The 26,003-nt window shown below is 42.7% G+C and overlaps 2 protein-coding genes and 1 long non-coding RNA gene across 3 annotated transcripts; 1 reads left to right on the forward strand and 2 right to left on the reverse strand.

The window, feature by feature from the left end:
* Positions 1–5,037: 5,037 nt before the first annotated feature.
* MESD (mesoderm development LRP chaperone) lies at positions 5,038–12,874 on the reverse strand. The gene is made up of 3 exons (XM_064517265.1): positions 12,632–12,874; positions 7,629–7,861; positions 5,038–6,894 (listed from the first exon to the last, which is right to left on the reverse strand). The coding sequence occupies exons 1-3, from the start codon at positions 12,803–12,805 to the stop codon at positions 6,630–6,632; spliced, it is 672 nt and encodes a 223-aa protein (XP_064373335.1). The 5' UTR covers positions 12,806–12,874; the 3' UTR covers positions 5,038–6,629.
* Positions 12,875–14,684: 1,810 nt separating this feature from the next.
* On the reverse strand, positions 14,685–22,204 carry LOC135329336 (uncharacterized). Its single transcript, XR_010390710.1, has 3 exons — positions 22,080–22,204; positions 18,498–18,558; positions 14,685–15,018 (listed from the first exon to the last, which is right to left on the reverse strand). It is a non-coding gene; the product is annotated as an uncharacterized LOC135329336 (long non-coding RNA).
* Positions 22,205–22,672: 468 nt separating this feature from the next.
* TLNRD1 (talin rod domain containing 1) lies at positions 22,673–25,787 on the forward strand. Its single transcript, XM_026121270.2, has one exon. The coding sequence runs from the start codon at positions 23,944–23,946 to the stop codon at positions 25,009–25,011; it is 1,068 nt and encodes a 355-aa protein (XP_025977055.1). The 5' UTR covers positions 22,673–23,943; the 3' UTR covers positions 25,012–25,787.
* The last annotated feature ends 216 nt before the right edge of the window (positions 25,788–26,003 follow it).

Raw genomic sequence — 26,003 nt, forward strand, 5'->3', positions numbered from 1 at the left:
TATGGACATGATACACAAGATGAATATTAAAGTATTAATACAAAAGGCTTGTGCAATTTAACATATGTACTAGTTTGAAGCCTCATAAGATTTCATTTTAGATGGGAGCATGAAAAGTGACTCATTTTTTTGCAGTAGAATTTGAATGAAACAAAACTGCGCTGAGGAGAAGGGATTAAAAAAAGCATACAGGATGAATTGCAATCATAGGTCTGGGAAACATTAAACAGTGATGAGATGAACTCACATATTAAGGCTTTATTTCTTTTATTGACTCAGCAAGTGCTCAGCTATGATTTTTTTCAGTAAAAACTTATTTGTATATACAACTTATTTGTATATAATGCAGCCTTTCTCATTACAGAGAATTTATATAAGTTACAGCAAGATCCATGTTACTTTGTGTTGATGTTCAATAAACAGCTATTTATCATTGCTAAAGGACTTGCACCTTGCAAGCAAATGCATGCTTGCTGTTCATCTCTTTCCAAAACACAAGGAAGTTTGCCAACACACGCCGCCAACAAAGGGAGTTTCCTGTGTACTTGAAATAATTTAATTATTAATGATTTCATAAGTGGTCAAAGCAATAGTCATTGGTTTACACAGAATTAGTGGTCACATCATCAACACAAAAGTAAGTCCAGGCTACTTTAAGACACAGCTGAGGTTTATTTTTAAAAGCAGTACTTGTTACAGGCAGTAGAGTCAGGCCCACAGTCTTTTTGGAGGTTATCACTTAATTACAAAAGAAATTGCATGCACACACAAAAAGTCACAGTTACAAGCCTCATGAATTAGAGCAGCCTGGTCCCTGATCAGCAGTAAATTAGGGTCTATTATGTCCAAATACAACCAGGCAGCAGCACAAAAAAAGTCTGGAATAAGGGGAGTATGGGGGTGGGTGGGTGGGATTCAAGTTCCTGTTGCTGAGAAGTGCCAAAAAGTAATGCATTCTCTTTTCCCAGTTTATTTCATTTTTCAAGCTAAGGATGTTACTAATAGGATTATTATTACAGCCTCAGCAGGCACAGGATCACTTGAGCATTAGAAATCCTGACACCGGTCACTCCCCTGCTGCTGTTTTGGAGCCTGGAGCATCTAAAGGTATCCTAAGCAGGGATGAATTATGGTACGGCACAAGAAGGGAAGATTCTGCCATTACAAAACACTGTAGCACTGCATGGGATCTTCAGGTGAGTGGGAGTGCCCTGACACCAATGCAGTCCCAGCTGGAGGGGACTCATCTAAACAGGGAGGCTGCATAGCAAGCTCATGTGCTGCAGAACCATAGGGAAGGCTAGGAAGGGGCTGAAGCTCCTTTAAACTGTCCCATTTCTCCCTCCCCCCAAAACACACCCATTTTCTGCTCTTAGCTGTAATTTTGCAGGAAAACACTACTGCATCATTCATGGCAGGTCTAGGCTGGAAATCAGCTGTATTTGAGCCCCAGTCACACGGGTTACCTTTCAATTATTTATAAAGCCAAATGGTCTGGGGTGATTCTCACCACTCTACTGTAGATTTATGTGAGAAGTATGGCACCTTGCTTTTTTGCCTTTTGAAGAAAAGTGATATATCCCTTTGCATTTAAAAGATCATTTGCATGACACAAAAAGTGCCATTTGTATCTATGGGTAACAAACTATTCCTATGTCTACAGACTCCTTGCGAAATTGAGGCTGAAGTAAGTGAACCATACAGAAAAACTACTGAAATCAGCAGTTTGCATGCAACAATGCTAGACCTTTGGAAAAAACAGATCATTTCCTCCCAAGAAATAAAAAACTCGGTCTGTATCTACAGCTAAATTACCAAATCAAGTTTGAAAATTTGAAATCCTGACAGAAGGTCTTAACAGGAAAACACATGTAACAGAGAATGCTATGATCCCATCACATTACATGCAATTTGAAACTGTAAACTCAGTATACAGTGACTGTAACTACTAAGCAGGAAAGAAGCTTGTACTTCACCAATGACCAAGTTAACAAAGTATGTATTTCCAGTCCCTACTTTATAATGCCTAAAAATATCTCATGTTGTATTTATTAATAAGAGTAACATCACAGCAATGTCAAGAAAAGTATTTAATGTCTGTGTAACAATTCAAAAAAATTTTTTCCAGAAATTCTTTATTAGAATTACCGTTAATTCAAGCGATGAATAATAAAATATTTAACACTCATCTCTGGAATAAGGCTGGAGGATGGCATCATGTTTGATAGTAATGTGTTTGTTAGACCGATCTTCTAAAAACTAATCAGAAACTACATTGCATAGACCTTTTCTGCTAGAGATACACTGTGTGTCCAAACAAGTGGCACTACCCAGCTTTTCTGCTGGAAGAAGGGGGGGAAAAAAAAAAATGCTGAAAAAAATAAACAGTAGAGTATCTTTCCTTTATGACTCCAAGCAGTCCTGCAATTTAAGTATTAGCTGAATCCAGTGGGTTTTATTCCTGCTAAAATACCACAGTATGAAAGTCTAAAAACAGTCTCATGAAAAATAGCTTATTTTATTCTACAGTAAGAATTATCATATGGAAGTGCATCAAGATGCATAGTAGGATGAAAATATTAAGAATTAAAGATATCACAGTACTGATGAGACAAATACTTGTAAAAACAGAAGCATCTCCCTGCCTCTTATCCGAGCATGTGCTCTTTGCATTTCTACAAGCATGTAAATGACATTTAAAAAAGAAAAAAAAACACTTTGGAAAAGGTAAATACTGTTACTCCTTGAACAGAAAAGGAAGTGAGCCACAGATAAGACTGGAAATAATTTTAAGTCTTTGCTATAAAAGCCCAACAGAACAGTGGCCAAAAATGAGACAAAAGTAGGTTGGTTGACATCTTAACAAAACAGTATTTTAGTTTCTTTTTGAAGAAAACTGAAAGAGTTTAGAAAGAAACTGATGGACATATGAAGTCTTTTTTTTGAAGTCAAAGCTCACGACTTTTCAAAAAAAAAGAGATACACTCAAAAAAAATCAGAAATCCTGCTGGCTGAGGAGCTTAAGTGTCACAACAGAGAATTAAAGATGGTATTTTAAAAATGTTTGCTTCAGACAGTAAGTGCATCAATAAAGCTAAAGACACTAAAAGAAGAGCTGCAAAAGAAATGGGAACCATCATCTTCCCTGCTAGCAAATGATTTATATGAAGATAATACTATGCAGCAGATACAGATAAAAGACTAGTAATGGACATGGTTATATAGTAAACTTTATTGGTCTGCAGTGTGTAAATCTTAGCAATGTAGTAATGACTGCACCTGGATTTTTTTTTTTTTTTTTTTTTTTTTAAGTGAACATTGACATTACCTGCATCTCTTAATAAGTAAGACTGAGTAGTTGGTGAGGATGTTTTGTTGTAAATTCACCCTCCAGCAGTCACTCAGTTGCTGCACATAGCACTTCCCTTTGGTCTTCTGAGCCCTGGTCCTAGTAATCTAAATGTCAACTTTCCTACTTACTTTGCTTGACAAAGTCAAGCATGAAATAAATAGGGGATGCACTTGTACTCTAACTAGGAATTTCAGTTTAAATGGAGTTTTTCAGTGAAACACATAATCCTAACGTATACTGCATGCCTTATCCTGGCCGGGGGGAACACCCCCCCCCCCCCAGCTTCATTCCCCATTAATCACAAATATTGTCAATCACAACTGCAACTAAGTACCAAGTGCAACTAAGTCTTTATGAAGTATCACTGACAAACTGCTCCCCTGCCCCCCCAAAGGCCACCCAAGTTAAAAATACAAAGATAACCAAGACAATTTGTTTTAATTTCTCAGATTTCTCTTCTCTCTATCATCATTGCTTTGCTTTTGAAAGTTAACATCTTCAAATACCCAAAGAAAGAAGAACAGGCAAGAAAAATGAATAGAAAGCAGTAGATGATATTGTATTCAGGCCTCTTAAATCAATATGAAGTAACATCTGGTTACTTAACACTGAACAAGTGCCTAATTAGTTTTAAAAAAAGAAACAAATTATTCTGAAGTAGAGGTATGTACTGCGATTATCAGGGAAAGACTCCGTGATGAAGTTCCTTCCAGATGCCCTATACTCATATTTAAAACATCATTTGTTGGGTGTAAGGCAGGAATAAGGGAAAAGGATAAGAAAAATGGAAGACAAATAGCCTTCTTGAATGCAGTGTTTTGTATTTCACAGTACATTTGAAAAGCAAACCCCAAGTTATTATTCCTATTAAAATCCTATAAAGTAAACAAACATTTAAACAGGCTATGACATAAAACATACCTGCATTTAGCATACGCAATGCAAGAACTTTTAAAAATAATAATAATAATCACATCCAAAGGTACTGACTGGCTGAACTTCAGCAAAGTTATTTCTCCAATTTCAAGAAGGCCTCCAGCTGCTCCACCTCTTAACTACAAAGGGAAAAGACAAAGCCTACTAGAAGTGTGGAAGTAAGGATTTATCAATGGCTGAAACAAGTATCTGTTTTCAAAAGCTGGGCTCTGTCTATATTATAGTATGTCTCTCCTCCATAGCTAACTTGCTTTTATATTATTTGTGCACTATTTTTGCATTGCATGATTAGCCTAGGAAGAAGCCAGTTTGGTTAAAAACAACAACAAAATTATGTTGTTTAACATTAGGAAAACTACAGACCATTTCCACACATTTCTGATCATGATCAGAATAGATTTATTTTTCTATGCAAACCACGTAAAAAAAACAAAAAACAAAACAAAGAGCCACACCTGTTGCATTTGACCTAGGCTCACCTTTTGAGACAAGAAGCAATATTAAAAAGGGGGGGGGGAAGGGGAACACTACTAAACCACAACACTTGACAAAATAAATTAGTTACAAGCAAGAAGTGGTCCACCCCAGTACAAGGCAATGAAGTATCCAAATACCTGCAGAAACTTTTCTCAGCTGCTCTATACTTTCAGATTAGTGGTGCAATATAAGAGTAATACAGTGAAACCTTAAGAAACACATGCTTTTAATTTTTCCACTCAAACAAATAGGCAAGGATCTGTTTAGTGAACTGCAGTAGGAAAGATTTCTTTAATCATGAATTCATACAAATATCAAAGCAAATAATGATGATCACCTGGAATCTTCATCGACATCATTCAGTCTCTATGAGAATACAAAGATGGGTTAGCCTGTCTCTCAAACATTTAACTAAATTAACAGGTTATACACATATATACTGTTTCAGTAAGTAAAGCCTTTAAAATAACAAAACATCAGGTTCAGTGATATCTTTTATTTTGGAACAAGCACTCAGCAAGTCAGTTTCCCATCTTTGATATCGAAGTATTCCACACGACCAACCATTATGGTTCAATTAGGACCTTTCATCCAAAACACTTGGATTTTAGCACCTTAAAAATCAAAACAACATTGTCTTAGTAGTATCAAATGAAGACAGCTAATACTGTGCTCATCCTCTGAAAAAGGACATGGAGCGTACAAACTCCTTAACAAATTAAGAGAGGGGAAACAATTCTAAGCCATGCACTTGACTGAATACAGTTTAAACAATAACAACCCCCCCTAATTATACAGTCTTTTGAGGAGGAATTTAATTTGCTTCCGTACATCAAACTTCATTGTATTTAAATCAATGTTCATTTACAACCAACATTTCAGTCAGGAATCTATTTAAAAAACTGGTTATTAAACATCAGAGTGACCCATCTAACTCAAAGTTTAACTCTGTACAGTAAGTAGTGCTTTTTCAAAGACTTATGCAACTCTTTAAACTAGCAAAATGAATTTATTACAGAGTTAAGGCTACTTCTTCCAACTCTCTCTAGATACTGCAGCATACATATTTGCTTCCACAGGCACTGTTCTTGACAGCAGTAGCAGTTTGAATGCCACGAATCTGATTTTTCCTTTCAGTTGGACAATGTTCATAGTACTGTAGTTCCATTAACCTCGACAGTATCACTTCTGATGGGTAGAGAATCTCCCTTCTGCACCAATTTTGTGCTGATTTAGAGTGCATTAGCTGAATCTTTGCCTAGTTTCTACTATGCTTCTAGGCACTTGTGTGGATTTTTGAGGGGGGCAGACAGAAGGGTTGTTTTATTTTAAAGAAACAAGCAGTATAACCAGAAAAATCCTAAGCCTTATGATTTCAGGCATCTTTGGCCATGGTAACACTGCTCTTTGCAATTTTAGGCAGTTTTCTCCACTGAATCCAGCAAAACTGGCACCCAGAAACATCTTCTAGCAATGTATCCTGCTACCTAGCAGCAACTATGAATCAATGACTAACACACATTCAAGATGGACAGTTGCTACTACAGATGAAAACTAGTGGATTCTGAAACCGTATTCCTTCTTTCCCATTTAATTTGTAATGTTAGATGCACAGATTCATATGTTAAACAAACCCATAAAAAAATTACAAACTAAAGTAGTCAATCTCTGGTATTAAACATTACCTGTGCTGTTGCTAAACAAATGACCAACATTAATTAGTAAACTGGTGTATTTGAACATGAGTCTTTTAACCTCAGTAATTGCTGCCTCCTCCTTTCCCCCCAGTAAAGCCAGGCGTTGTATGGCAACAGTTTCCCTTCCAGGAACAAGAGAGCAGTATTCAGTCTGGTTGATAGGTCTGTCATAGATCATCTCTCTGTTTGGTTGCTCGGTTGTCCTCTTTGATGCCTTTAGAATTCTTGTCTGCATCCTTTTTCTTCTTTGCTTTTTCAGGTTTTGTTTTGTTTTTTACTCTCTCACTTTCTTTTGCTCCTTTGCCAGGATAAACCTGACCTTCCAGAGTAACATCCGCACACCTTTCTTGATTTATCAGAAAGTCTTTGATCTCCCAGGCATAACCACCATCACGCAGCATAAATATGGCACGATTTGAGCCAACAATAAACCTAGAGGAAAGAAATATATATTTCTTCAGTTACCTTTGTGCCTTTCAAGTGCTAAAACATTTTGCTTCAATTCAGAGCAACTCCAACACCGAGATATGCACATAAGAGCGGTAAGCTGGTCTTGTTGTTTTGGGGGTGGGGACAGAATTTACAAGCACACATAAAAAGTATTAAGTTTACAAATTACCAGGTAGGATTAAGAATATGAAAAGCACTTAAGAATTAATTTGGCACTACATAAAAAACACTAATAGGTATTGAATCTGCTTCATACACTTACTGCAACCCTTCTCAGTATCAACTCAAGAGTGCAACATTCCTCCGTTTCAAAATGATCCTCTGTCTCCCTCACAGATAAAGACGCATTTTGAGCCAAGGGAATGAAAAGCCTTTTGTGGTAACAAGACTTCCAAGTGTGATGTTTTCTATCAAGCATGTAAAGGCAAACTATTGCAGCTAAAACTGATAAATGTCTGAAACATAATGAGAAAAAGAAACTAGGCTATACATACACCATGAGCAAGTGTTTAAAAGATCGGTGCACTACACCAGAATTTCTAGAATGACTTAAAGAAAAACACATCAGCATATGAACTGATGCAGAAACAAAGAAATAGTGACAGGGGATGGGGGTAGGGGTGCAGCACAGGATGAACAGTTAAAAAGATATTCAGGAAGGAAGAAACAAGGATTCTGTAAAAGCAAGAAGTTTATCCTTGCATGCAGCTGCTTACCTTTGTACATCATAGTTTGCATTGAAGAGACTGCCTTGCCACAAGCTAGTAATTTCTTCCGTCTCCTTTTCAGTGGGGTCTCCCGACACAGTGACAAACATCATCAGAGTCTTCCCCTTTTTTGTCAACTTCAGGATACTTTCAGGCTTGCCTGGATCAATTTTTGAGAAATCTATTGGTGCTGGAGGCCTCTTGTGTTCAGGAAGATCCCCTTCTTCAATGTCATCATCTTTCTGTTTTGAAAGGGGAGAGAAAAAAAAAAAAAAAAAAAAAACTTTAAACTTAATGTTCCCTTTTATACAACCCTCAACTCCCACAGAACTGTTCTTTTTTGAAACTTCCCATTGTTTAGAGAATTATTCTGCTTTGATAAAAAAGAAAGCTATGTTTAGTTTAACAATGGAGATTCTAAAACAAACAAAAAAACAAAAAAGCATGAGTTGTGTCTCCTAAATGAGAAGAGCATTCCTAGTGAATTATTATAACCCCCCCCAAAAGAAGCACATTTTTATACTGACAGGTAGACTCTCATTTTCCTGTGTGTTGATAAAAATTCCAGTCTCAAGGCTAATTCAATATCACTCCACCTGAACAGTTCTATGAATCTATGAAGAAACAAGCATTGTTTTATGATGTTAGCAAGATGAATTGAAAAAGCAGAATGGAAGAGCTTCATACACATATAAGTTTAAAAAAACAAAAGTATGTGCACCTGTGTATTGCTTTAAGAGGCTTCAGTATTGAGAATCATGTGATTACTTGAGAATTCCATTTTCCTTTTTCTGAACAAATAAAAAAACAAGAATTCAGAATTTCAATGCTCATGCCACAAGACAACTTTTAAAATAAAAGTTCTGTAATTTTCCTAATGCACAGATGAAGAGAAGGTGGCATTCTGACAACACGATTAGTTGAAAAGACCAAATCAATGTTATAAAACAAACAAAAAACAAAAACTGAAGCATCTACTGAGGTTGACAGTCAGTTAAATATCTGGGAAGGCAGAATTCAAACTGTTGCCCTTTAAACAGTGTCTGACAGAGTGGAGTGAATACAGTGAGAACTTATATTAAGCCAGGACTTGATTTCTTAATAGTATTTGTATCATAGAATATCCTCCTCCCTCCCCCCAAAAACCCTCTGAGGTCTTATATTGGCATCCACCCCAAGCACTAGGAAATCAGCAGGAATTAAGGTGGATATTTTCAGTGTTGTTTTGACTTCAAACACTCAGCAAAAATATGTATCACTCCATCAGGAAATATGAATTGTAGCCATATCTAAAGATAATCTCCTCAGAAACCTCAAAGGTTAGGAGCCCAGCTTGATTTTTAGATCCAAGTATGCTCTGCATTCTCATCTCTACACATGCATATTCAAGTTCACACAACACTATCCTCTTACTGCAGAGTGTCCCATACCCTTTAAAGGTTAAGCTTTCACATGAGCAACCTTTGTTCTTTTCCCATCTCAATTATGTAGACTTTGCTGTCTTTCTGACAAGGGAGTTTATGATTTTGTTTCCATAGAATGAAAGTTGTAAATGGCTTAAATTTGATCCTTTCCTTCCTTACTACTTACATATTTGTTTCAACTTTGCACGTTTAAAGCATGCATTTAAATAGCTCATATGCCTTTGAAAATTTCACAGTAAGCGAACGGGGAGCAAAGGAGAGCCCCAGGAAAGTCCCACCACCCTCACTGAGTGGGAACAATGCTTATTTTAGAGGGAGCTGGAAAATGGTCGTATTTGTAAAGTACTATGAAAGTATAAAATCTCATGTGATTGAAATGAAAAAAACATTCTTCAGAAGTAAAAGCAAGTCAATCCTAATTTTATACTAGTTTGGTTAGGACAAAACCAGCTCACTTCTCACTGCTGAAAAAGAAAGCCAGAAGCAAAAGATTTCAAATAATCTTTCTCCAGCACAGAAATCAATTATGGCTATAGTGACAACACAACTTACTGATGAACATTACCTATGTTCCCTTAACTATTCAACTAATTGCTCCTAACACAGTATTGCTGCGGTTTGAATAAACTGTCTGTTACAAGAAATGGTCAAGAGCTTCGCTTCATGCATGATGCTTCCTTTCTTGATGATCCTGTACAAACTATCATGCAGTGTTATATTTTAAAAGCTACCTGTAAAATAGAAGACTAGAAGAAAAATGTAAGCTTTTGCTTTGAAACATGTCAGATTCACTTGTTTAGACACTAACACAAGGCTTCAGAGAGAAAGCAATATGTAGATAAAGCAACAACTACAGATTCTTCCTCTTTTCTCCTCCTCTCAGCTCCTACTCTCGTGTATTTCTCACTAACTCACTAGATTTTTTTGTTTTTAATATTTGCAACACATACCACCCAATTCCTTAGCATATTAAATAATCCTAGCTCAGAGTCAAGCCTGAGGAGCACTGAAATTTATCACAATAATAAACTGTGTTAAAAGAATACAATATTTTAATTACGGAAAGACCTCCAGACCAGACTCTTAGTTCTGTCTCCAGCTCCTCTGCATGCAAAGCTGCTGAAGATTCACCTTCCACGAGGGAAGGCCCTAGGCGGCACAAACCAAGCGTACTTTCCCTACCCTGTTCCTCCTCCACTGGAGGCAAGGGCTGAGCACACTGAATGCTGGTAAATCACAGCCTGTTTACTGATCCCAGAGGGAGTAGCAAAGCATCAAAATTAAAACCTACAAGGCATCAAAATTAAAATCCTTTAGCTTCTCTAACTTTGACAAGCCTGGCCTACTCTAACCCATTCAAAGGGACTCAAAAGTTTGGAAAGTTACCTTAGAAGCAACTTTGCACCCCCCCGCTTTGCTCTGTCAAAACTAGCTTAAAAAGAGCTGAAGATTACAACCAAGTTTTTAACAAACAGTGTTTGGAAGGAAATGTTACTCATCTTTCAGAAGTTAACAAATATCTTGTATAATCAGAGTATTTTAAGCAGTCCCACAAGTGAGAAAAGGGGATGCAAGAAGACAGAAGATACACATAAGTAGTCTTCCTTAAAGCTTTAGTTTCACATTCTGCAGCTGGGCTACTTAAGCAGCCCTTATCTCTTTTCCCCTTCCCCATGCTCATTTTCCGCTAGCTCACTCTACCAGCTCACCAGGCAGCCACGCAAACCATGGTGCCAGCCTGCAGCACAAGAGCCCAAAGGGAAAGGCTCCTTCTGGGACAGCTGCTGGAACCACAGCCTCAACCTTGCCGGACTCCCCAAGAACCTCACAACCACCCTCTTCCAGTGCCTCCACAATCATTACCATGGAAATAGAAAGTAGCAGGAGTCATCTCACTGAGCTGACACTAATGAGACTCGACTTTGTACAGATCTGTGCCCTGCACCCTTCACTCCTACTCACCCAAATGCATAACGGCTCCTTTGTCTCTCAATCTGCTCCCCATCAAGTCCATTCATGCCTTTCCTTTTTCCATATCCTCTAGCCATCCCCTTCAATTCTTCCATGTTCCTCACATATATCCTAACTACTATCCGGCAAAATACCATCCAGAAGACTGAACAGAACCCCTGATTGTGAGCCCATGTTTCAGTTACTTTTTTCTTCCAGGGCTCTGGCTGCATGTGGACTCCTCAGTGGCCAGGCCAACCAGAGCCGTGAGGCCCTCCAGCTGCTCAGTCACATCTCTATATGAGGCAGCAACAAGCACTTGGGCAGCACATGGTGAGCTGAACCAGAGACCTGCTCTAGCTAAAGAGGAAAAAAAACAGAACAGCTTCCTCACCCTATCTGTCACATAGCCAGTACAGAATATAAAGCCAAAGATTCACAACAGCATTAACTAGAGGTGTGTCTCCTCCATCCATCCAACTAATTCACAAAATTAGAGAAGCTTATCTTTAAGATTTTGCCCACTATGCCAAATCTGGGTGAAGTTGCCCAAAATCATCATTTAAGCCTTTTCTTTTTTAAGCAAGTCAGGACTATCTGGTCCATGGCTGATAACATTAACAGAAGGTAAAGTTTGTTTTTCACAGGTTTTAACTAATTCATATTTTAGCTCAAATTTCTAGCAATCTTCCTTTCTAAAGGGAGAGTAACAGATCATGGAATGACAAAGTCCAGAAGATGCCAAGCAAGTTTCTAGGCAGATATCCTTACTGCTGTTAGCTACCATTTCTAGACTACATATGCAAAACCTTTTTCTCCATTTTGACTTACTGGTATAACAGGTAATGCATATGAGACAAAAGCTTTCACTTTAGTATTGCCTCCAGTTTTTGTTCAAAACATTCTAGAGAAGAGCCGCGTGGGAAGGAACAAAAGGCACAGATGAATGCTTTAGCATTTACAGCAAGATGATGAGAGAAAAAAATTAATAAGAGTACCAAAAAGTGGCATGACAACCACATTGAGAAACGAGAGTGACAGGCAACTGCCAAAGAAATGAAAGGGAGCAGGTTGATAGGATTAATGGGAGCAAGAGAGTTGGGATTAGCAGGAATAGTTACAGCCAGCAGTGGCAGGTAAGGAAAAAGCAAACTGCAAGACAAAACGAGAAATGCACTCTCTAAGGGTGAATATTCATTCCTCTTGCTATCCATCCTACTGCAACAAAATTGGTATCCTCCAGCACTCCAAAACTGCTGGCATTTAAGGCAAACCAGGCTACCGACATACATGAACAGCGAGTGTTTGTACGAAAAGGCCCTTCAGCAGTTAGTGGTCTCACAGCGAGGGGAGGAAGGCGGCCGGCCGCCGGGACCCGCCGCCGGTACCGCGACGGGAGCGCAGCCCCCGGGGCGCTGCCGGCCCCCCACGCCCGCTCCCCCGCGCGACCGGGCCCCGGGGAAAGGCGGGCAGCGACGGCGGCCCCGGGGCCGCGCCAGGCCTCCCGGAGCGCCCGCCCCGCCGCCGCCCGAGGACACGCGGGGCTGGGGCAGGGCAGAGCCGCCCGCGGAGGAGCCGCTGGGCTGCCCCGAGGCCGGCCGAGCAGCCCCGCCGCGGGCCCCCAGCCCCTCCCCGTACCTCCCACTGCTCCAGCAGCCGCGCCATGTCCGCGTCGTTGTAGTCCCGAATGTCCTTCTTCTTGGCCGGCCCCGCCCGCCGCTTCCCCTCGGGCTCGCCGGCCCCGGCCGCCGCCGCCGCCGCGCACAGCCACAGCACCAGGCCCAGCAGCGCCCAGCGCGCGGCCGCCGCCATCTTCGCCCAGCGCGAGCAGCGGCGGGAAGGCGGCTTTAAGGGGCGGGGCAATGGCGGCGGGGGCCGCGGCGGGAGGGAGGGAGGAGCCGAAAGGGGGAAGGGGAGAAAGGGCAGCGAAAGCGGCACGGAGCGGGCTGGGCGGCGCGGGGGGTGGGGCGCCGGCGGGCCGGGAGCCGGCGACACCGGCGGGGCGGGGGCGAGGCGAGTTTTGGGGGTGAGGGGCAGGAGCAGGAGCAGGGGAGGCAGCAGGCGGCTGGGGGAGAGGGACGGGGCGGTCAGTGCGGGCCGGCCCGGGGGGCGCTGCGGAGCGGGGAGACGCCGCGCTGGGGGGAGGGGCCGCGGCGGGGCGCAGAGGACGGACACCCTCCTCCTCGGGCGACATGTCACATCTGGGCATGTGATGCAGCCTGGACACAATGAGCCATTTTCAGCCTTGCACCCAGCACGGCCCCGCTGCGGCCCACGGGAGTGCGCTGGGTGCAGTCCCCGAGCGAATTTCGCCCCGGCTGTTGAATGAAAGATGGCCATTGTTTTTTGGTTTTTTTAAGTATGATTGAATAGCTGGTGGAACATCCACTATGTGATTCGGTTTTGTTGCTCTTTTAAGCAGGGGGGCAAGTATCTGTGTTCATTGATCTCTGTGCTAGGAACCACCTGCACTGCACCAAGGTCTGATTTTAACTAATAACAATATTAGGTTTTTAGTACTTTTAAAAATAAAGCTGTTTTGTTAATAAAATATAACTCTAAAATATCTGAGCACCATAAAAATTGCAAGAGATAAGGGTTTGTTTTTGTACAGACTGGGACAAATAGTCCCTTGTCTGAAAGACATTGGATTATGCAGTCTGTATGTGCTTGTATTGGTCTCAGCCTTTCTTTTTTCCTCATGAAAGTCATCTTAATTATAAACAGCACCATCTTCTCTTTTGTCTTTTAAACTTGGACTCCAAGGAGTTTAAACTTGGGAGTTTGCAGAAGCCTCACAGTAACTGCTACTGGTAGATCCTAATTACGATCAGGGCAGTAAGCGCTCAGGTTGCTCTTGTGCCCAAGTGGTGAAGCCAAGAGCAGGGCAGGCTCAGCGCCGAGGAACCAGCGCCAGTGAGTGAACGCTCCAGCCCCGATCCTGCTATCGCCTATAGTCCTGTAATGAACTGGGAGCCCACTGTGCTTAGCAGCAGGCAAATACTGAACACAAGCAGTCAGGACACATGGATTTGGGTTTTGGAGGCTTTCTGAATCCAGGACTAACTCTTGGACTGATCAAGATACCGAAGGGATGCGTTGCTTGTGAACTTCAGGGAGACGCGGCACATGAAGCGTCAGCTCACCAAGCGTAGGCATAGCATGAGAACCTGGAGTCTCCAACATTTAGCAAGCAGAGGAGGATGTGGGATCCAAGATTACGGCACCCTGATAAACAAACAGCCTGGTCTGCAGCCTCCATAGTGGGGGTTATCATTTTTTAAAATTTCAGAAATATTACCAGTGCGTCTCACAAACGGGAAGCTGTTAGGCCATAGCTATTCATGAAGCTTGTTAAATATACAATAACTAAACCGGGGGTTTAGTCATGTACCTCTCACAAAGCTGTCCCGTAAGTCACTAATGAGCACATTTGCTCAGCGATTTCTCATTAAATATAATGAACACTAGGTATAGTATATCAGATTGCTATGATTAATGAGGTTTTACTAGAATATGATTCTGGTAAGTTTGTTATTACTGGATCAAGCTTACATTCACTGGAAAAAGTTAAATACTAAAGATTCAATTATAGAATGCTAGACTTGTATCATAAAATACATTTTCACTGACTTTTCTACTGGGAAATATTTGCTTCAGTTCTGTTTTCTCTTATTAGAACAAACCAAGCCAGCTTTAACTTTCTTTAATACATGGTGCTCACATTTACATGTGGATCTCAAAAGTAATCCAGTTTCCTTTGGTGAGTGAACAACTAGATCAGTATATCCAGCACTGCTCCAAACAACACTATGCATTTGTTTGTCATGCATATAAAAGTTTTAATTTCAGAGGAAGATACTTTCCCTGCTAGACTCAGACCTTGAAACTCTCTCTGTTCAGGCAGAATTCTGTGTCCAGGAAGGACTTGTTCGAAGTAATTATGCTCTTCGTGGAGTCAGCTGCAGGACAGACACCTATTCAGCCTGTATCTGAGCTTCACTGTTCTTCCTTCCCATGCAAATCTTAATGAGAAACAAAAACTATTCATTTAGAAATACATGTCATTGACAGGGCAAATTAAATTGCATCTTATTTTTATTGAGGTATATATGTTTTGTTCAGAGTATAGAACATAGAACCTATAAATAGAATCCTCTAAAAACAAAGAAATCATAGCAAATCGTACAAATATTTTATACTTTAAATGTTTTCATATTCCTTAAAAGTTTTAAAAGCTTTTGCAGTCAACGCTATTGTGATTACAATACAGAACATATCTGATACTACTACTTTCATTGTAGATTGCAAACATAAGGTGCTTAGTGTTTTATCTAGCAGCTTTAAGTCACATCTAGCCAAGGAACATGTGAAGTTTTGCCTGTCATTTGTACTTCTGCAGCATGCAAATTTTATGAATTTTCCAACAGCAAAGCTATACCTCATCAGAAATGGAAATCTACTCTCTCTCTTCATGTAAAAAGTTTTCATTATTGAGTATGTCAAGTTGTAGTTTGAGAGGATGCAGGATGTTCTAAATTTCCGTTAATGAAGTTTGGGATTTTCTGTTTACTTGATTTTTGATTTTTAAATCTAATCTTCATTTTTGGAACTATATTTGTGTAAAATATACCTCCCATACCATTGTTTCTTATGAGCTGATGTTCAACCTTGGAAAGAACAAAGAACTTTACTTCATCATGGAATGGGCAGACCCAGCTTGGAAGGACAATTAAGAGATTAAAGAAACTATCAAGATCAAAAGATCTGTCCTAAGCATGCAGAAGGGAGAACGAACACGTAAGAGCTACCTGCTATCAACCCATACTCTGTGTCTGGAAGAATTAATCAATCGTTAAAACTCTACTAATATGAAGGAATGTTTAATAGTGGCTCAGACGAATGAGGTGTTGCAATAAATAGGCAGACCTTTAGATCTTGCATACCTAAAACAATTAAGGTCCGGTGTCCAGCTATGCTCTTTGTGCTCCCAGATATTCACTAGAACTGCTGTAGCACCTGCAGTCTTAGTAAAGGACCAGGGCAATATTGTTTAAGAAGACTTAAGGATTAATAATTCCGAGAAAACTTAAAGCAAGTTTTGAGATGACCAAGCATTCAGGGTATTCTTACTCAATTCAAAAGTGTTGTCACACATTTCGCAGAATGTCAGCATGCTCTGAGTTACTTTCAGTAAAACATTCAAAAATATTGTTTTCAGTAGGTCAAATTATCGTAAGTACCCTAAATGTTCCCCTGCTCATCTAATGCATGACCTCTCATGAAAAAACTGTGCATGTGTTAATTCCGACTTCTGAATAGGGTTACATTCAGGAAAAAAACTTGAGGAATCAGACGTGAACCTGTTCTCTTTAAGATCAACAAGAATAGTTCTACATCTCAAAAGAATAAAAAAAAATTTTTTTACTAGTGTTACTAGCAGCATAACAAACAAAATATGTTGTCATCAAGAGTGCAAGCATTGGAATGATTCAGAATAATTTCATTCCTTGAATTCACTTCATGCATGAAACAAGTGCATACACTTGCCAGCTATTAAAATAATACATTTTTGTTCCACAACTAATCAGACCTTGAATTGCTGGGTCAAATTTGAAATACTAAGTCCTGAATTAAAAATGCTCCCAAGTTAGGGATCAAAGATTTTAGTCTGATTTGATCACAAAATTCTGATTCTGTAATTAACTTTGAAATTCAGATTCTGAATTCGGTTTTGGCCAATCTTTACCATAAATTTATGTTACTCTATGCATGTGTGTTCTGTAAATTAAAGCTTACCAACAGAACTGAGTTTTTTGGTAAACGATGCATTAGCTTGGTATCATTACCTGCTTGATCAGGTTGGGGGGGAGAGGTATGAAGGCTGCAATAAACCAGACACTGTAATCCTTAAATTCAGAAACACCACAGAATGTTCCTGTCAATACTCATCTCGCTGCAAGATTTGCTGCAGATCTGTGCTAGTTAAAACTGTGTATTGGTTATACAGTTTAAAGTTACCCTGTTAAGAATTACATTAAGTGAATGTCAAATAAGGGTTACACACTTCCCACGGCAATTCCATTTATAGTCTAATTTCCACAATCTAAGTGAAAATATTTTTGGAGTCCCAATTTAGTTTCAGGTTTACAGGTCAGTTTTGGCACCTGCATCTAGTGCAAGTAATACATTACAGGAACTTCTGCTGAATTAAAGGTGCTAGCGTTAAACTGGTAATGATCAACAGCTCTCCTCACAGGAAGCACACACACAGCATAGGAAAAGATCAGAAACTCCCTGCAGCAAGCCTATGAAACCATCTATTAAAATTCTCTCATGATATGTATTAAGAAAGAAAAGGGGAAAAAAAATCCTGCAGAGTATTACAGCTGCAGGACACAATGTGCAATTCAGGAAGGGTGGGCCCTTGCACATTTTGTTCAAAATACTGTGTTCTCCTTTGATCTCAACAAAAGCAGACCTAAGAGTCTGAAGGGAGGGTCTGGGATTCCTGTTTATGATGGATCACTCTTACCAACAGCATTTACAACTCTTCCATTAAGTGCTTCTGAATTTGAAGCCAGCCACCCTACAAAACTGTATCTGGCTTGCCAGCTCCACGGAGGGACAGTGGACACAAGTAACTAACTGTGTTGCATCTCCCCTCCGAGGTGCTAGCCTTATAAAACACTAAGGATAGGAGCGATATCGCCATGGACTGGAGCAGAAAGCCATTACTGAGTGGGTCAGCACAGCCTTCCATTCAGTGGAAGACGAGGTCTGTAGCTGCATTTTCTGTTCATAAAAAATTGTTTCTCTTTTTTCATGTCAACGTATTAAATATCTGTACTAGCAGCAGGGGACAACCAATTGATTATATATGGTAAGTGGTGAAAACAAGAGTACAATAAGGATGAATACAAAGAGAACAAAATACAATCCACTTTTTTGTAATATCTTTCAGCTGCAGCAACAGGAGCTAACCAGTATTTTAGACATGACTGAGGTATTTATAATCACGGTATCTTTGTAATTTTTTTCTTACCTCAAATATCATGTTTTTAACTATACGATATAAAGAAAAACATAAAAATGCCAAGTTTAAGCCTGTTTGTGAAAGCCCAGCTATTATTATAAAAGCTTTTTATTTATAAATAAAATCATTTTCAAAGAAGAAAAAAAACCCTTGTGATTGCATTATGCTCTCACAACTAGTTGGTTAACCATTCCTCCAGATCTCAAACTTTTTTTTTTTTTAAAAAGTGGAATCACACAACTTTGCTACAGACGGACTCGTTCTCAGGTTGCATCCCTAGTGTATCAACCATGATTACCTCTGCAGACCTGACAGAGACAGAGACCCTGCAGTTTCAGTCTCTCATGAAGTAACGACAGTAAATACTGACCACAAAACACTTACTTAGCACCAAACCTTTTAAGACAAAATAGATCTTAAAAACAATAAACCAGTCAACACATTTGCCTCTCCTTCTGCATGACTTACCATTCGGTTGCTGCAGAAAGGAAGGCCCAGTTTCTCCCAGCCTCTTCTGCAAAGTCTTGTTCTGTGTTAAATTATTTCCTTTGTCAGTCTCTGCCAACTTTATTCTTCTCTAGTTTCTAGTTCTCAGTCTGACAAAACAGCTACATCCCTTGGAACTGGAGCTATCGTCTTGTAATTTCCACCTCATGGGTTTAGTCACATATAGCTGACCCAGGGGAACCAGTGAATTGCCTTTTATTCCTTCATCAGCTAGCTCCCCATTAAGTTAGATCAATACATCCATACAGGGAAGTAATATAAACCATTGTATAGTAACTTCCTCTCACCAACCAGGCCACATACAGTGATCATAAAATTATTACAACTTGGTATTCTTTAGCTATTACTCAACATTGGCTACACTGGCAAAAATCAATCTCTCCTTCACAAAAAATATTTTACTAAGCAATAAAAGGGCCAAAGCCTGTCAGATGATTCAGGAAAGAAGACTTCAGCCTCCAGTTTTTATTGCACTAAGCACAGTGCAAAATAAAGATCAATGTGACGAAAGAAGAGCTCACACAAGTAAGCCAATCTTCTGTACACTACTAAGCCACGTTAAAAAGCCTTTTAATCCCTTGTATGTGACAATGCCAGCAGTTTTCAGCCCAGAGTTATTTCATTCAGATTTTGTCAGTGAAATCTTTTTAAAGCCATGCATGGCCGCCTGATTTTCATGTCTCGTAAGCACAAGGAGTAGTACACTATTTCTGTATACCAATTCACAGAGCTGCCCAAGTCCTGCAGATCACCTTTGGACTCAGTAGCTAGGAAATGAAGCGGGTACGCACTCATCCTTCTTGAAAGAGATGTGCAGGAAAGACCTGCCCCAGACATTACTGAGTAAAAGTTCCATCCTAAACAATACGGGTACATCTGCCGGACCCTGAAAACATGCAGCTCTCCGAGCCTCAGTTCTACTCAAATTGCTGGAGCCAAGAGAATCTGTGTTCAAGGATCCCTTTTATAGTAAGGCTATGTGTTTATGGTCAAACAATGGCCTTAAAAACTTTTAAGAATTAATGGAAATAAATACATTTTCACACGATTGTAGTTAATGGGGGGGGGGGAAATGGTTAGTTTATGGATGCACTTAAAACACAAGCTGTGGTTCCCCATCCCTCTTCTTCCCCCTCCCTTAGTGTATATACCAACAGCTTTTTTTTTTTTCCTTAAATTGCATGCATCCTGTTCACACAACTCCTTTCAGAGCTATGTTCATCCTGCCTTATACTGTTCTGCAAGTAAAAAATGGTCAGGTGCACCAAAAATAGCCAAGGGCTTATTCAGTCAAATAGTGACAACCTTAACATCAAATCTGGTCACGTGCAAGCATGGTAAACCCAGGCTCTGCGTGATCTTCAGTCCAGCTGGGCCAAGAGTACCTATGAAGCAACAGTGGTGGGTAGGAAGGATTCAACAGGCAGCTGCTCCAACAGTACACCTCTTCCACAGTGAAAATGACCAGTATAAGTGATATTTTCTACAAATTTTTCCAGCGAGCAAACCAAAAGGGATCGTCAGGTCACTCTTCTATCGTGCATTTCATATGCAAAGCAGCTGAACACCCTGGGCTACTACAGGAGGAAAATGACATTTGGCAAGACTGAATTGGAGACAGACTGTGCACAAGCAACCTACTAAATGACAAAAACTACTCGTTTTGCCTCTTGCTAATACTGAGGCCGATAAGCAGCAGCTCAGTCTTGTGGATAGATTAAAGATGGAAAAGATTATTAGGTCATTTAACACCTCTTCTAGCCAGGGGTGAGACCTACAGTTTTCTAAAATTATATCTTTCAAACTCTCATTAAGTGTAGTCAATCCTCATAAAAAACATCTAGGTTAATATTTATATGAGAGGCATTCCTCTTGCTACGTAACATCTCACTGCCTCTCTTAAGGACATATCTGGAAATATTTTGAAATACCAAGTCAGCTGGGTTCTGCTGGCCATTGATTCTTATTTTTCAGAGTATTCTGAAATCATTCCTATTTATAGCTTTTTTTGAACCAGTTTTTGGCAGTAGGCCCAAATTGTTTAGGCCCAAATCATGACCTTCCTTAAAACTGCTATAATCTGACTAAAATAAACAGAACTTCCCTCACACTGTTACAGTGAGGAGGGATGGGTGGAGAACTGGCCTAGTTTTGACACACCCAGGAGAGAATATCTGCCCCTTTCCTCAGGCCTGGCTCTATAGGAAGGGATTTTTTTCCCCCAATAGTGTGCATCCTGTCCACCCAACCACTTTCAGAACTGTATTCATCCTGTTCACATCCCTCTCTACAAGCGAGTAGAGGAGGCCACGGGTGCCTTTAGGTGATGAGTGAGAATACGTACAAATAAACTTTCACAAAAATCTTTAGCAGTATGCAATCCATTAGATGGGCTCTGTTTGTGCCAGGACATTACTGGATCCGGCGCGCAAGCGCACAATCTGGGTCTGATTTTCCTTTACATCCAGGTCACTTATGCCACTGCAATAGTATAAACGTAGCAGGACTTTAATATAAATGTGAACTGGGCCCAATGCATTTTTAGATTTTTGTAGCCTAAGTGCACTGTAAGTCCCTAGAATTGTGTAACATTAAAGTCAAGTCTGATTGAAAGGTGCAAGCAAATATTATTATTTAGCTGCAGCAAAACATGTAACAAATGTAAGATGTTGTTTCAAAATGGAATCTGATTCTTTGGTATTATATTGATAGAGGTACTGCATAACAGCAGAGAATCTGATGTGTGGGACACAACCATTTCTTATCACCATCACTTACCAAATGATATACTCCCTTTGGAAGCATCCCAGGGAGCATTAAACCCATCTTCTTGTAACTTATTCCAGCACAATTAGTAATTTTTTTAATTATTCAATGGCATTTTATTATTCAATGGCATTAGCTTGCTTGCCTCAAATTTACTTAGCGCAACATCTTGCTTATGACAGGAATTGCCTTACAGAGCTCTTGGTGTGCTCCAGGAGGGAAATAAGCCAGAGGAGAAAGTCTTATTTTCAGAGGCTTTCCATACGCTCTCAAAGCTAGTGCCAGTAAGACTGTATCTTCCCCACTAAATTCTAATAAATGGCAACAAATCTTTTAAAACAAGACAGAAACATAAGAGGAATATACCAAATTCATTTTCACTGGATTAAAAAATGGGACTGAACCTTATCCCAAGACCAGTGCAGACGGTGGAGGGCAATATTTATAGGTAAATAAAAACGCTGTAATGGCCTATACCATATTTATAGTACCAATTATATCTAACAAAATGTTGGGCTTTTTAAAATAAATTAAAGCAAAGCAAGCTTGAGCCCTCCGCTGGTGTAACGGCGGCCCGCTCTCCTCAGCGCTGTGAAATCTTTCCAATCTTTCCAATTATATTAAGTGAAATACGAAAGAGAGCCTCCTCTCCGAAGCCTCACACACGTGTAACTGACGTCCTACGCCGCAGCTCCGGCGCTGTGCAACCCGCGGCCGTTACATAACACGGGCCGAGCCGTGACAGCGCCGGGAGTTTCCCGGCCACAGCCAACTCACCTCGGGAGCCCTGGGGCGAGCGGCGGCCGCGCAGCCGGAATTCACCTCCGCGCCGCCGGGCCGCCTCGCGCCCGGCCGCCGCCGCCGACCCCGCCGTCTGGGGGCGGAGGGCGCCGCCCCCCCCCGCGCTCTCCGCCCGCGCTCACGTCCCACCGCCCGGCGCGCTCCCACCCCGTGGGCGGCTGCGGCACCCTGCGCCAATCCTCTCGGGCTGATCTCATCCGGCAAGCCCCCTTCCTTCTGCCTTTCGCCTTCCCCTCGCCCGGCGGTGCTCACCCCGACACGATCCTTTTTTTTTTTTTTTTTTTAATTTATTCATTCGACAGCCCTTCTCGATCCCTCTCCGCGGCACAAAGCCGCCCCCGCCGCGGGTTCGCCTCCCGCGGGCAGCGCGCGCGCGCGAGGCGGGAGCGGCGGCCGTTGAAGCCGTTGGAGCCGTTGGCCGGTGCCTCGCGCGGGGCCGCGGCCGCCGGGAGGGCGGGCGAGCGGGCGGCGCCGGCCGCGGCACGGCGCTGCTGCCCCCTCTGCCTGGGAGGAGCGTGAGGCAGCAGGCGTGGAGCGGGGCGGCGGGGGGAGGGCAGGATTTAAACGAAGGGCGGTGACACCGCACAAAAGATTTCGATAGGCTTAAGTGAGGTTACAGCAAAGGCAACGGGGAGGGGGGAGCCTCCCTCAGAGCCATGCAGCGTCTGGCTGGCAGATCCGCAGCAGCCGCCTCTTCCCAATAGTTTGTCTGAAAGCCTGAGAAAGGGAATTTAAAAGAAGAAGATTCCCCCCCCTTTTTCCCTTCCCTTCCCTGGGAGTTGGCGACTCAGCCAGAAAACATGGCAGGAGGAGCGCAAGGCCGGGCGGGTTGCAGCATCCGCGGCTGTAGCCCGGAGCCACCACCCTTGTTTGCGGGAAGAGCCTAAGTTGGTGCGGCGGCGGCCACAGCGGGAGCCGGGCGAGGAGGGGCCGGCGGCGCCGAGTCTGCGGGGCCCTGGGCGAAGGGGGCATGGACCGCGGCGGCGGGAGCGAGCTCGCAGCGGCCGCGTGAATGATCGAGGCAGGAAGGAGTGAGGCAGCCGCAGAAGGAAGGGGAACGGATCCCTCCCTCCCTCCCCCAGCGCCCGGATCCGGTGGCTCTTTTTTTTTCCTCCCCCCTCTCTCCCTCTCTCTCTCTCTTTTTTATTTTCTTCCTCCCCACCCGGGTCCCGGCGGTGCCCCGTCCCCTCGGCGGCGCGGTGCGCGGCGCGGGGCTGTGGCGGCGCGGGGCGGCGGGCGGCCACACCCTCCGCGGCGCTTCCTGCGAGCCGGCGGCGCGGGGCCGCCGGGGGCGGCACATGGTGCGCAGCCGCCGCCCCTCCGGCCCTGGCGATCTGCGCCCGGCTTGTGCTTGCCGACCGGGGGAGCCGGGGCACGGTAGCAACTTCGAGGGCTGCGTGCAACTCCGTGCAACTGCTCCGCGCCTCTAAGGTATTCCGCCTCGTGAAGGGAACTTTGCGCAGAATCCCGCTGCCGGGAAGCCGGAGGAAGGTGGCGGAGGGGAGGGAAGCCAACGTGCAAAAGAAAAAAAAAAGAAAGAAAGCCGTGAAATATATATATTTACCTGAATGATGCCGGAACGGGGCCCGGGGGCTCCTGGCGAGCGCCGACCCGCCGCTGGAGCGTCGTAGGGGCGAAGGCGGGCGCCCGGCAGGCTCGCTCCCCGCAGCAGCGGCAGCCCCGGCGCCCAGAGCCTTTTCTTGACTCCCGGCGATTAATGGAATGATGTTGCGGAAAAGGCAGAGCGATCCTGCCGGGCTCAGTCGGGACTGCTCGGGCGGCGGTGGCAGAGGCGGTGGCAGTGGGGTCGCGAGCGGCATGCGAGTGCCCCCCCGGCGCTATGGCTAGCGGTGGCTCTGGCAAGTCCACCAGCGAGGTGTCCGGCGGCGGCATCCCCAGCAGCAGCTCCCTGCAGAGGAAGAAGCTCATCTCTATCTGCGACCACTGCAAAATCAAGATGCAACTGGTGGCTGATCTGCTCCTGCTGTCGAGCGAGACCAGGCCGGTGAACACTGAGAGCTTGTCTGTCTTCGGGGAGTCCTTCGAGAAGTGCAGGGACACGATCATTGCCAGGACCAAAGGACTCTCCATCCTGACCCATGACGTCCAGAGCCAGCTCAACATGGGGCGATTCGGGGAGGTGGGAGAAAGCCTGATGGAGATGGGGGAGCTGGTGGTCTCCCTCACTGAATGCTCTGCCCACGCTGCCTACCTGGCTGCAGTGGAGACTCCGGGGGCCCAGCCTGCTTTGCCTGGCTTGGTGGATCGCTACAAGGTGACCCGGTGTAGGCATGAGGTGGAGCACGGCTGTGGGGTCTTGAAGACCACCCCTTTGGCAGATATGAGTCCGCAGCTCCTGCTGGAGGTTTCCCAGAACATGTCCAAGAACTTGAAATTCCTTACAGATGCCTGTGTGCTGGCCAGTGAGAAATCCAAGGATAAATTTGCCAAGGAGCAGTTCAAACTCAGTGTCAAATGTATGAGCACCAGCGCCTCTGCCCTCTTGGCATGTGTCAAGGAGGTCAAGACTTCACCCAGCGAGCTGACCAGGAACCGGTGCGTCTTGTTCAGTGGACCTTTGGTGCAGTCTGTCTATGCTCTCGTGGGCTTTGCCACTGAGCCCCAGTTTTTGGGTAAAGCTGCCACCATTAATCCAGAGGGCAAAGCTGTGCAAACTGCCATCCTAGGAGGAGCCATGAGTGTGGTATCTGCTTGTGTGCTCCTGACCCAATGCCTCAGGGATATAGCCCAACACCCCGAAAGTAGCACCAAAATGAGCGATTACAGGGAAAGGTTGAGGAACTCAGCTTGCGCCGTCTCGGATGGTTGCAACCTGCTATCTCAGGCACTAAGAGAAAGATCTTCACCCAGGACTTTACCGCCAGTGAACTCCAATTCTGTGAATTAACCCCCACACCCTCTGTTTAGATCCCAGTCACTGCTAAAGGAAAATAATATCCCACCTCCTCACCCCTTTTTGTATACCAAAGAATTTGCTTGGATGAGCCCAATCCTTTGATTTCATGTGGTGAAGAAGCAGAGCAGCATATTCAAACTATACGTACTAATAAAGGTAGCCAGTTTTGGCTTCATTTTATTTTATTTTAAAGTCAAGCAAGTATCCGCAGATAAATTTTCCTTTATTCAACAAATCTGCACACAAACAAATGGTAATAGCAACTGTTGAAAAGTTTTATATTTGGGGAGGTGGGGATATCTTAAAAAGAAAAAAAAAAAGCTTTAATCGCGCTGGGTGCGGTTTTTAAAGTATGTCTTGTCTTGTCTTCCGAAATTTCCCTTCTAAATTTTACTGTTCGGTTGTGCAGGAAAAAGGTTACCTCAGTTCTCACTCATTTAAAAAATGAAAAAACCCAACAACACATAGATGATGGATGTAGCTACTATTTTGTTTGTTTTTGTTTTGTATGATTTTTTTTTTATTTTGCATCAAGTGTTAGGTTAGAAGTGCATTTGGTGTGTAGGAGTGGAAGGACTGGAGGTTGTGATTATGTTTTCCATGTGTTGATTTCCAAACTGGGGGAAAAGCTACTGTGAGTGTTTAAACAAACAAACAAAAATTACACTATAACAAAAGTGATTTTTAATTTTTTTTTCCAATGTCAGTTTTTATCTTGCATGTACTGGAGTATTTATTTCATCTATTAAAATGTTATGTTTCTCAGATGTCTTTCTGTGAATCTCTTAATACTTGAATAATTGAACAACTAGGCCTGTTTGCATTGTATGTCATTTTCCCCAGGGAATGGGTGGTACAAATGTAACTGTAGTGCTAGACAGCAGCATACAGACTTGAATTCAGTTCTTTTATTTTCATAAATACTGTCCCTCCCCCCCCACCCCTGCCCCTTAAGACTCTCTGATAGAGATATTCTTTTTAAT

The sequence above is a fragment of the Dromaius novaehollandiae genome, chromosome 10 (genome assembly GCF_036370855.1).
Source record: "Dromaius novaehollandiae isolate bDroNov1 chromosome 10, bDroNov1.hap1, whole genome shotgun sequence".
Taxonomy (NCBI): Eukaryota; Metazoa; Chordata; class Aves; order Casuariiformes; family Dromaiidae; genus Dromaius; species Dromaius novaehollandiae.

Coding starts and splice junctions, on each gene's coding strand:
- MESD (XM_064517265.1), bottom strand. CDS start 12,805: ATGGCGGCGGCCGCGCGCTGGGCGCTGCTGGGCCTGGTGCTGTGGCTG. Junction 7,862..12,631: donor GGCTGCTGGAGCAGTGGGAG/GTACGGGGAGGG, acceptor CTTTCAAAACAG/AAAGATGATGACATTGAAGA. Junction 6,895..7,628: donor GCAAACTATGATGTACAAAG/GTAAGCAGCTGC, acceptor TCTTTCCTCTAG/GTTTATTGTTGGCTCAAATC.
- TLNRD1 (XM_026121270.2), top strand. CDS start 23,944: ATGGCTAGCGGTGGCTCTGGCAAGTCCACCAGCGAGGTGTCCGGCGGC.